Genomic DNA, 11,219 nt, shown 5'->3' on the forward strand with positions numbered 1-11,219 from the left:
TACTGCGTGTGAATAAGAATAAGGCTGGACTCTTCTTTTCTCACTCCTCAGTCTCTCTTGCTTCCTGATCCTTCTTTTTCTCCTTCTGTTTATCCTCTCTGCCTGCCAGCCTCTCCTCTCCTTTCCCCTGCCTTGCTACTGGCCATGTATCTCATTATTAGGACCATCAGGTGTTTTAGACAGGCACAGTAACCCAGCTTCACAGAGTTAAACAAATGCAACATAAAAGAATGCAGCACAACTTTGCATCACTAAACAAATGTTCCACAGCAGAAACACATGTAACACACCGTCAGCTAATATTCCACAACAGGCTGCCTCGAATGCATAGAAATGGAACTGCTCAGACTGGCATGTGCTGGGACTGTGGCTCCTTCCATCCTTCTCTCCCTATTCTTGAGGTCTGGCCTTGAATATACAACTCTCCCTCCTTAGTAGCAGGACTATGGTCATGGACCACCACACCTAGCCTTAAAAGGTTCTTTAAATCCCAGTTTTAATTAATATCAGTAAGAACAACCAATGCAAGCATCTAAAGGCACTGACATGTGAGCAGACCCAGCTGGAGAGGATCTACCTAGGTTTCTTTGGTGTTGGCACGGTGTCTCTTAGAACCTTCACCTTCAAAGGTCCTTGTGACTTCTAGGCCATTTCTCAGGGCCCTGTTGTATGTCCAGTCTGTCTGTCAGTTTGCACTTCTCATGTTTGTTAATAAGGCTGGGTTGAGATCTACAATCTTCTTACTTATTTTTCATTTTCCTTCTTTTAGTTGATCCTGATATTTGTGATTTTTTTTCCTCTGTTGCCTTATTGATCACAAAAGTATTTTGTCACTTGCTTTTAACCCATTTTAGCTGTAAAATACACAGTAAATATTCTTACTGCTTTATAAACTGCCAGTTGTCTTCTGAAAAGGTCCAGTAGGGGAGAGTTCTTTTCTAATTGCTTGCATGTGTATGATTGCTGGAGTTCCTCAGTCGCCGTGTCTGTTCGCATGTTCATGCCTTGGCATCTTTTTCAGTCGGCGCGAGAGAGAGGGCTAAGGATCCATCCTTAGCTGGGCCCTGCCAACGTTCTTTCCTTCCTTGTGTATACTGATTAGTGTCTGTTCAAATCAGAAAACCTCTTCAAGCAGCCCTCTCGCCGGTCGTACTGTGGCCTACTACTCCCTGGAGACTGCAACTGCCGTGCGCAGCCTGTCTCTGTAACTTGGAGACCAGCAGGCTCTTCTGGAGTTCTATACGGGAACCCCACAGTCTCTGCATACGGGAAATTCGGGCCATGGAAACACTCACTCTCTATCCTTCCCCTTGGGGAGCACTGTGGTCTTGCTGCATCTTGCATCCAGAGTGTGACAACTGGGTTTATTTCTGACCACTTCTAGTTTAAGAGCAATAGTGTGTAGGTTTGGACCTTGGGCACAGCTTTTTTTTTTTCTGCAAAGAATTCAGAGTATATTAATATTAATGAATATTAAAGAATTTAAAGACATTGATGCCATCCTTTGCAGGGATTGGGGTAGGAAAGGGTAAGTCGGATTTATTTGTCAATCACCCAGTGTCCAAATAGGTACTCTGTGACAGCGGCTGGTGAAGTGGCCTGTGGAAGAACAGGTAGTCCTTGTGTAATTCCCGACGGCCTGCGCCCTGTGGAGTTCACCGAATAACCTTCTGTTTTATTAGCGATTGCTCGCGTGCGCATGGGTGCTCTTGTTTGTGTTACAGCATGAGAACATAACCATTGCTGCCACGGAGGTCATCGGCGCTGTCTGCAGACACCTGGCGTGGCCGGCCTACGTGTATTACCTGAAACACTTCATTCACGTCCTGCAGTCAGGCCAGGTCAACCAGAAGCTGGGTGTCAGGTACAGTCAGTTGTGTTGTCTTTGACACGGAACCTGGGCTTTGCTTCCCGGATGGGTCTTTGTGAGATGGCCGTGTGTACTCGCTGTCTGAATGTGGTTACTGCAGTGCTCACTAGTGTCATAGATGATGTTGCTAATCAGAGGGTCTCTACCTTTCTTGACAGCTTGCTGGTGATAGTGTTGGAAGCCTTCCATTTTGACTACAAATCTTTTGAAGAGCAAATGGGAAATGTTACAAGTGAAGAAAGTACGTTTGAAACTTTGTTAAATTTGATTCTTACTCTATTATGGGTAACTTGTTGGCAAAACACACTGCTTTTTCTTCTCTTTGTAGTAAGGAGCAGTTACTGAGTCAGAGAGCAACAGAACTAAAGGAATGGCTTCTTCTTATGACATCTTAGTTGCCTGTGCAGGAGGCACATCTGAGTTGTATAATGTAAACTTCTGGGCCGCTGTTTATTTCCCTAGAGGTCTGACTACCGCAGTGAGATCCTGGGCCCAGACAGAACATGACTTCTCTGCCTCAGGACAGCTCTTCCTCCTTCTGTTTCCTCCGCAGCAGCCTGCTCTGTCATTAGATTGCAACAGCATCAAAGCATGCCTGTCACATTGAGACACAGCCTTGACCTTCTGGTTATCCATCTTCCCAGAGTAGTCTGAATCACTGGACCAAGCCAAGGTGGAGGGGAGGGACTTCCCTCCAGGTTGAGGATGAAGGGCATCTTTGACTTACAGTCCTTTATGATGCTGAGCTCAGAGTTCTTCACTTTCTGATTCCTGATTCCATATGTTAGTTTATTTAACAAGCCAAGTGTGGCAGCGCAATCTGTAGTCCCAGCGCTCAGGAAGCAGAGGCGGGCAGATCTCTGAGAGTTCGAGGCCAGCCTGGTCTACAAAAACAAACAAAAACAAGAAATGCTCAACAACCATGAGATGCTAATGAAGGCAGTTTTTTGAGCAGGGGGCAGTATCTTGTCATCCTGACAGGCACCTGTCAAGAACCCCATCAGTTGCCTAGATTTTCACAGGGGAAGCTGAGCTTCGACCACATAAGACAACCAAGTGGCAAAGGACAGAGAGGGGACATCTTGGCTACCTTTTTTAATAGTTGGTGGAATAACAAGCACGTTTGGACAGTTACAGAATTTACTTCATTTAATTCTCAGAGGAGTTTTGCGAGTTGGGTGCCTCTTCCCATCCCTGGTGAGGAGTGGACCGCGCACAGGGAGTGAGGTGATTCACAGAGATGCTGTGTTAATGGGGTAACGACTGGCTGCCTCCATACTTCAAGGGAACTCGAGCCCACTGCTTAGGAAACCTTCTGTTGGCTAAGAATCCTAATCCCAGCGTGCTCCCCACCCCACCCTGCCCAGCGGTTCTCAAATGACCCGTCCTGGCCAGGCCACATACTTTAATAATTGCCTGTTTCCTTGTCTCTGTTCCTCATCAGACTCTCGACTGTGAGAAAGTGGAACCCACAGCCTCTCACTCCCACTGCTCTCCGCTATTCTCCTACCTGCCTGCATTGGAGATCAGTATTAACTATTATTATTAATAATAATATTAATTATTATTATAATTAATAACTGGGTGACAGTTATTCATAGAAAGGGCAGCTTCTCAGAGCTGCACAGCTTTGTCTCCATTGTCGGCATCATGGTCACCTCCTCTTCCACTTTTCACCTCCACTGCTCTTCATTTTGAGACAGGATCTGGCTAGTATCCTGTCGCCTGGCCTCAAACTTTTTAATTGTCCTTTCTCGGCCTCTTGAGTGCTACGGTTCTGGTTAAGATTGCAGACAGGTATAAACCCCATACCCAACTGTGACATTTCTTTATTTAGTTAAAGGTGACTTTTGTTACAGACACAGTTGAGATGGCTGAGGTACTGGAACATGAAGACACGGAATTGGAGTCTGTGGATGAGGAAGAGAAGGAACAAGCCTGTAAGAGTTTGTCGGACGGCAAGGAGCCGCTAGACGCCTCCGAGGCAGCTGATTCTGGTGGGGCAACAGCTACGGAACAAGAGTGCATCTCGAAGTCTGTGTCTTTCCTTCCTCGGAATAAGGAAGAGTTGGAAAGAACAATTAAAACCATCCAAGGAGCCATAACTGGGGATATCCTCCCCAGGCTGCACAAGTGCCTGGCGTCTGCGGTAAGGACTGCTCCAGCATCTCCTGCTGCAGCCAGGATCGAGTTGGGGCAAAGGAGACAGTCAGATGCAGGGTACAGTGCTGGCAGGCCTTCACGGGCCTTAGTGTTTGAATTTCCCCCAAACGCTAATTCTTACAGACCAAAAGGGAGGAAGAGCACAAGCTGGTCAAGTCAAAGGTCGTGAATGAGGAGGAAGTGGTCCGGGTCCCCCTGGCCTTTGCCATGGTTAAGCTGATGCGGTCCCTCCCCCAGGAGATCATGGAGGCAAATCTGCCCAGGTATGTCATTTAACAGGTGAAAGTTCAGAGAGACTCAGAATTTACTCCTTTTCCCCTGGCTTTTAATTCCTTTTGTCAGAAAGAGAAACACTGCCGTGGTTTGCTGTAGCTCAAGTCCTAACTGGGCGTTTGGCTTGTGAATCAGTAAGAGACAAACAGACGGGTGTGTTTCTATGTTTCTGTCTCTTAGTTATGTTTTGCCTTTGCATTTTCTAGTGTTTTGCTGAAAGTGTGCGTCCTCCTCAAGAACAGAGCCCAGGAAGTCAGGGACATTGCACGCAGTACTCTTAACAAAATAATCGAGGATCTGGGCGTGCACTTCCTGCAGTATGTTCTCAAAGAGTTACAGACGACCCTGGTCCGTGGGTACCAGGTAAGTGTGGCATTTCATATCACACAAGTCAGTACTTCAGGTCTGTCTTCAGTAAAGCTGCCTGAGCGAGGGACTGGAAGGATGGCTCAGAGGTTAAGAGCACTGACTTCTTCTAGAGGTCCTGAGTTCAATTCCCAGTAACCACATGGTGGCTCACAACCATCTGTAATGAGATCTGCTGCCTTCTTCTTTCCTGCAGGGATACATGCAGATAGAACAGTGTATACATAATAAATAATTTTTTAAAAAAAGCTGATTGAGCAAGCAGGCACCATCATTCATGTGTCTAGCCACAGCTGAGTTTGGTGTAAGGAAACTGTTCTAAGTAAAATTCAGTATTCCTTCTTTCTGTGGCTTTTTCTGCTAGCATGCTAAGATCATACATACAGGTAGAGATCAGCATATGTGTTTCAACAGTGTATGAGGAGCGGGTGAAACCACCACCACTTAGGTCTTCTCCTCCTGTATTATTGTTGCTTCTGTCTTTGAGGATTGGGAACTTTACACAGTAAGGTAACTTTGTTTTCAGTAGTCAAATACATTGAAAAAAGTCAGAGGCGGAAAGCAGTTCCACCCTAGATGGTCGCATTGCTTCTTTGTTCTTTGGGCTGTCTGCTAATGCTCCTTCGACCGGAAGGACTCCCTTTAGCAATCAAGTGGAGTGTGGGGCTGGAGGCAGTGGGGTCTCACTTCCTCTCTTCTGGGAGGCCTTTATCTCACCTTCATTCCTGAAAAAGGAATCCCTCCTGAATATGGAATTCTACCGTTTTAAAAGCATTGTAGCACTCTTTGTGCTGAGCTGTTCTATTTGCTCCCTTCCAAGTAACACGCTCTTCTTTGGCTGCTTTAAAGACTGATCTGTTTCTCAGCAGTTTGTGTATATCTCTGAGTGCCTTTTCCTTCACCAGTCACTGCGGCACCTAAGCACACTGGTTGCTTCTGCACACACTGTAGTTTATACAAAACTGTCCTGTCAGAGGGCCTTAAGTGGTGACCTGTGGTAGCATGTCTCAACTGCTCTGAGCAGTAACTAACACAAGGACCCTTGAGTTATGGCCAGCACCCTCATAGCCATTTCCATTCTGACTGTGTCTCTCGTCTTAGGTCCACGTGCTCACTTTCACTGTTTACACATTGCTGCAAGGCCTCACCAGCAAGCTGCAAGTTGGGGACTTAGACCCCTGTCTACCAATAATGACTGAGGTAAGATTCGCAGGATGCAGTTCTGCTTTCCCTAAGTGGGCAGTGGTCATTTTAGCAGTTCACAGGTAAGAAATAAAAATAGACTATCAAAATGGAAATAGAATGCAAGGTTTCACTCAGTGGTGGGTGCTTAGTATGTAGAAGGACCCCCCCCTCCCAGGTTTAAACCTCAATACATATGCACACACGTGCGCAAACACATACACACACACATGCACGCATGCACGGAATTTACTGTCTCTGTGTTTTAGATTAATGGAAGTTGGAAAAGCTACGCCTTCATTGCGATGGGCATTCTGTTGTTGCTAGTGTATAAGTTAGTTTTGCCTTTTTCAAAATGGAGCCATTAGCCGGGCGGTGGTGGCGCACGCCTTTAATCCCAGCACTGGGGAGGCAGAGGCAGGCGGATCTCTGTGAGTTCGAGACCAGCCTGGTCTACAAGAGCTAGTTCCAGGACAGGCTCCAAAACCACAGAGAAACCCTGTCTTGAAAAACAAAAAAATAAAAAAACAAAAAAAAAATGTTGGCATTGCATATCAACAGCATTTGAAATAAACAAAAATTTCCAGTTATCTCCAGTAATCCAAGTTAAAGGAGTAATCAGAGATATATCATGGATTTGTTGAAAAAGCTAAAAGTATGTTCAATCAGAGCTTTATAATATTTAAAAAGTAATACTTAACTTTTAAAGTTAAATAAATTATTTGGGAGGTAGGATTAGCAATATAATAAACTTGACACAACCTTTTTTGTTCACTAATTTTAGAATGTAGGCTCTAATTTTTGAGTCTCAATTTCAAAATGTATTTTCTTTGCAATGATTAAGTTGCAAATCTGAGGCTTTCTGGATCTCAGCTTGTTGCTCTGGTTCTTGTTTCTGAACTGGTTTCTAAAGTGCACTGAAAATGCGTGTGCTCTAGCAGAAGCCCCCCCCCCCCCATTTCAGGCCAGTCTAGCTCTGGTCGGGTCCTGCGGAGCGCGCGCTGTCCTGCATGGGCTGCCTTGCTGAGTGCTCATCGCTGCCACTTGTCCCCCCTCCCCCCCTTCCAAAGATTTTTAACCACGAATTGTTCGGCGCCCTGGCGGAAGAGAAGGAGGTAAAGCAGATTCTATCCAAAGTCATGGAGGCGCGGAGGAGCAAGAGTTACGATTCTTATGAAATCCTGGGCAAGTTTGTCGGAAAAGATCAGGTCACAAAACTTATTCTCCCATTAAAAGAGGTAAGGAGCGATATCCAGGAATACCAAACATTCTGTCTGAGCTCCCGAAAGAGTCTATCAGGGCAAACAAACACTGTCCATGATTCCCCCGGGTTTCAGCTTAACTTAGGTGCTGTGATCAGCCAATCAGCGTCCTTGATAGGGAAAAGATGTCAAAGGAAAGACAGTAAGAGTTGGAGAGTGAAGGAATTTTGCCTCTGTGCCTTTGACTTAAAACAACTCCCACATCGCCGAGCAGAAGAATGCTGCCATTAAATGATCTAAACATGGGGGCTGGGAAGATGATTCAGTGTTTACGAACTCTGTCTGCTCTTCCAGAAGACATAGGTTCAGTTCCCAGCTCCCATGGGGCAGCCTTCTATAACTACAGTTCAAGGGATCTGACACCTTCTTCTGGCCTCTAAGGTCACTGGGAGCGCTCAAGTATGCATGCAGGCCAAACACTCACACACATAACTAAAAAGAAATAGAAATGTTCTAACACTGTTACAGGAAGAAAATTGAGACTGGAGGGGTAGGAAGGAACATGGTTACAGAGACTCGGGGTTTAGTTCTAGACCACTCTGCTCTTCACTTGCTTTCTGCTGTCTCTTTTTGCCCCACAGAGAACGGGGGCTCTAATTTGCCCGCTTTCTTACTGTTTGCTGTGCCTGTGATAGCAGCCGTGATGTTACTGGTTCAGTTTCTTAGAGCTTTATGTAGTAAACTAGAGCAAACAGAGCTATGGAGCGGGTTACTCTCATCTCCAGATGTCTTGGTGGTAGGTAGCCGTCTCCAGAGTGCATGTAGTTTTATCTGGTGCTGACCTAAGGATGTTGGCTGTATTTTGAGATGAAAGGGGAATGCAGCGAATGGCTGAGTTTTCCCCTGAGGTGACGATGATCCCGAGTTCCCATCAAGCCCCTCCGAGTTTGTCCTAAAACCTGGCCATCCCAGTCCTTAATTCACATGGTTCCTTTTAAATAGCAACTGTGCGTTTTATTGATTGGGAGGTGTGTGGGTACACGTGCACACGCCTACCATTCACCCCCTTACTGCGCTTCGCAGATACCTACAGCCCTGTGCCCTGAGCCTCACCAGCAGGGATCCATGAGCACAGACCAGTCACAGTGATCGTCTCTAGAGCAGAGGCTGCCAAAAAAGCACAGCTCTCCCCTCAAAGGGATTGCGAGATTTGATGTTCTTCATTATTCTGAAGCCGGAAATGAGTGACCATGAATTCATATTACCTCAAATACCATGTTCCAACATGGCAACAGATTTATGAAGTTATAGTCACAGAAGAAGCAAAGTAATCAAGACTTTTTCAAAATAGCTTGTAGGTCAGATGGTGGTGGTGCACGCCAGTAGTGCCAGCACTCAGGAGGAAGGCACAGGTGGGGCAGCCTGAGCCACAGAGTGAGTTCCGGGACTGCCAGGGGTACACAGAGAAACTCTGTCTCAAGAAAACATACGTAGATGAATGAATGACAGAAATACGCTGTGGAAACACTGGGTAGGTCAGTTACAGTAAAGCGGAGAGCCCCTGTAGTAGCTTCTGTGTTATTTTAGCCTTGGCTTGGTGGAAGCTGGCACCCTGTCCTACGTTCCCCTAAGCGATTGTAACAGTAGCCACAAGGATGTGAGGTCAAATGGGGGGGGGGTGTGCACGGTAATGGCCAATGGCCATTTGTGGGCTAGAGACAGCCTGAGATACTTTGTTTCTGGGCCTGCAACAGTCAGGCTCTCCACAACCACTGGGGAGTTAGTTGTTCCTTGTAGACGGTTTTCTTTTGGAGACTTCAGTTCACAGGGTTGTGACCAACTTCTGTTTTATATGTGGTATCTGTTTGAAGATGTGGTGCTGTACAGTCTTTAGTTAGAAAAGAGCGCGCTGGGAAGCCAATACGTGGAAGAGCCATTGCGGCCAATGAGAGCACGGCTCAGTCCATCAGCACACCCTTCTGTTTGCTAATTTAGATCCTGCAAAACACCACAAGTTTAAAACTTGCCCGGAAAGTTCACGAAACCTTACGCCGGATTATAGCAGGATTAATTGTGAATCCAGACATGACAGCAGAGTCTCTTCTCCTGCTCAGCTACGGTCTGGTCAGTGAAAACCTGCCGCTGCTAACGGAAAAGGAAAAGTAAGTTACCGGGGAGCCGCTTCAGTCACCGTCTCTGAAGTGCATTAATTTAATCTGCTTTAATGTGAAACCAAAGTTTAACTGAGCACATCAGTGGACGCCTGAAATCCCAGTACTCAGGAGACAGAGGCAGAAAAGTGAAAATTTGATGCAGCCTAGCTTAGACAGCAAAATTCTTTGCTTTGTGCTGTTTGGGCTGAGAACCTTCCAAGTGGTAATTTCAACATAGACTGTTTTTGTCATGCGTAGTGGTGCATGTCTTTAACCCAACAGAGGCAGGGGAGTCTCTGAATTCAAGGCCAGCCTGAGCTGTACACATAGTAAGTTCCAGGACAGTCAAGGCGACACAGACCCTGTTTCAGAATATAAAAAATAATTTAAAAAAAAGGTTTTTTTAAGATTGTTTTTCTCTTAATAAGGTGGTTTAAAAGACAGTAACCAATTGTTTTCATATAATTCTCTGGTGCCAGTTTTATTTTAAATATTTACTGAATGGCAGACTAGATTTGAAATATATTCCTGTTCTGATTAAAACAGATATAGACCTTAAGTGACCTGAAAATGTCTCATGCCCATTCTTTGGATTTTGCTCTGTGTTCTGAAAAGAGACCTTGGCATTTATTTTCAAATTGTAGCCCCAGGTATCCTCTCCATTCAGATCCGCTCCTTAGTTGCCCTCTGTTGTTAGGGGTTGCTGTAACCCTGGTCAGCCCTCCATTGTCTGCAGGGCGGGAGACAAAACAAAAGTAGCTGGGCCCTGGCGGTGTTGCCCAGGTCTGCACAGGGCCACAGTGTTTCCCTGAAGCAGGTGACAGTGCTCTTTTTCTTCTTTTCCACTGTGATTGATTGACAGGAAGCCAGCAGCCCCTGCGCCCGATACACGACTGCCACCCCAGAGCTGCCTTCTGCTCCCCCCAGTTCCAGTCCGAGGTGGGCCGAAGGCCGTTGTGAGCAAGAGAACCAACATGCACATATTCATCGAGTCTGGTCTTCGGGTGAGACCCCCTTACACCTCACTTCCAATACTTCCAATACTCGGCACCCCTGGCTGACCCGGATCTCTCTCTGTAGATGAGGCTGGGCTAACAGGTGTGCGCCACCTCTCTCGGCCCATCTTTGATGACCTGACAGTTATTAGAATAGCACGGTTTTGCTTCTGGTGTTGTTTCAGGCTGCAGGCTCCAGGCCCCTACTTCACTGTCCCAGCATATATTACAGTGAGCCTCGCTTCCCTTCTGCTCTAAAGCCACCTCACTCTCTTGAGTCTGTGCCTCGCTCAGAGCCCTCAGGACAGGGACTGGGTCTGTCCTGGTCACTGCTGTGCCATGCACCCGGCCAGGGCCTGGAGTGCAGTAGGTGCTGAGTGGTCATTTGGTGAACCGCTCAGGCTCGGTTCCCACACCCTTGCCTTTCTGAGCTCACTTCTTAGATTTCTTCGTTTCCTTCTATTCTTTTGAATAGAAGCATCTTGAAACGTTACATTCGTCTCTCAAGTCCTTTCCTGTACCTCACCTACCTTGTATTATGGGGAAATAATGTCAAATTCTTCTTCAACCCTTCTAGCTGCTGCATCTGAGTCTGAAGACTTCCAAGGTCAAGTCTAGTAGTGAGCATGTGCTGGAAATGTTGGACCCTTTTGTGGAAGTCCTCATCAACTGCCTGGACGCCAAGGATGTGAAGGTGGGTGGTCCATGTGGATGGTCTGTCCTTCTTGAAATGACCAAGTTTATAAAGGATAGTGCAGCCATCACAGTCTGCTTCACTGAAGATAACCTGTGGGGGAAGAAAGCTCAGTTCACGAAGTTCCTGGTGTGTGAGCAGGGGGGACTGGGTTTGGCCCCCAGCGTGTACATAAAGTCCCGTTTGGTAGATGTAGTCCCTCACATCTGTGAAAGCCCTTTTAAGTATCTCATTGATTCTCAAGACACCTGCAGTGGTGTCCCCAGGCCAGTGATTTGCATCTTCACTTGCTCACCGAGTCGCACATTCCTGATATATATA

At 46.4% G+C, this 11,219-nt stretch overlaps 1 protein-coding gene across 1 annotated transcript in view; it reads left to right on the plus strand.

Moving 5' to 3' along the window:
• Window positions 1-11,219, plus strand: part of Utp20 (UTP20 small subunit processome component) — a 78,073-nt gene that overhangs the window by 54,671 nt on the left and 12,183 nt on the right. Inside the window, exons 39-48 of the mRNA XM_050145809.1 lie at window positions 1,725-1,864; window positions 2,029-2,111; window positions 3,730-4,019; window positions 4,157-4,296; window positions 4,513-4,669; window positions 5,774-5,872; window positions 6,925-7,092; window positions 9,052-9,218; window positions 10,072-10,213; window positions 10,782-10,898. Coding sequence (XP_050001766.1) covers window positions 1,725-1,864; window positions 2,029-2,111; window positions 3,730-4,019; window positions 4,157-4,296; window positions 4,513-4,669; window positions 5,774-5,872; window positions 6,925-7,092; window positions 9,052-9,218; window positions 10,072-10,213; window positions 10,782-10,898 — 1,503 coding nt within the window. The remainder of the gene's footprint in view (window positions 1-1,724; window positions 1,865-2,028; window positions 2,112-3,729; window positions 4,020-4,156; window positions 4,297-4,512; window positions 4,670-5,773; window positions 5,873-6,924; window positions 7,093-9,051; window positions 9,219-10,071; window positions 10,214-10,781; window positions 10,899-11,219) is intronic.

This window comes from Alexandromys fortis, unplaced genomic scaffold, assembly GCF_014885135.2.
Source record: "Alexandromys fortis isolate MF-2015 unplaced genomic scaffold, M_Fortis_MF-2015_v1.1 scaffold_50, whole genome shotgun sequence".
In the NCBI taxonomy this organism is placed as follows: Eukaryota; Metazoa; Chordata; class Mammalia; order Rodentia; family Cricetidae; genus Alexandromys; species Alexandromys fortis.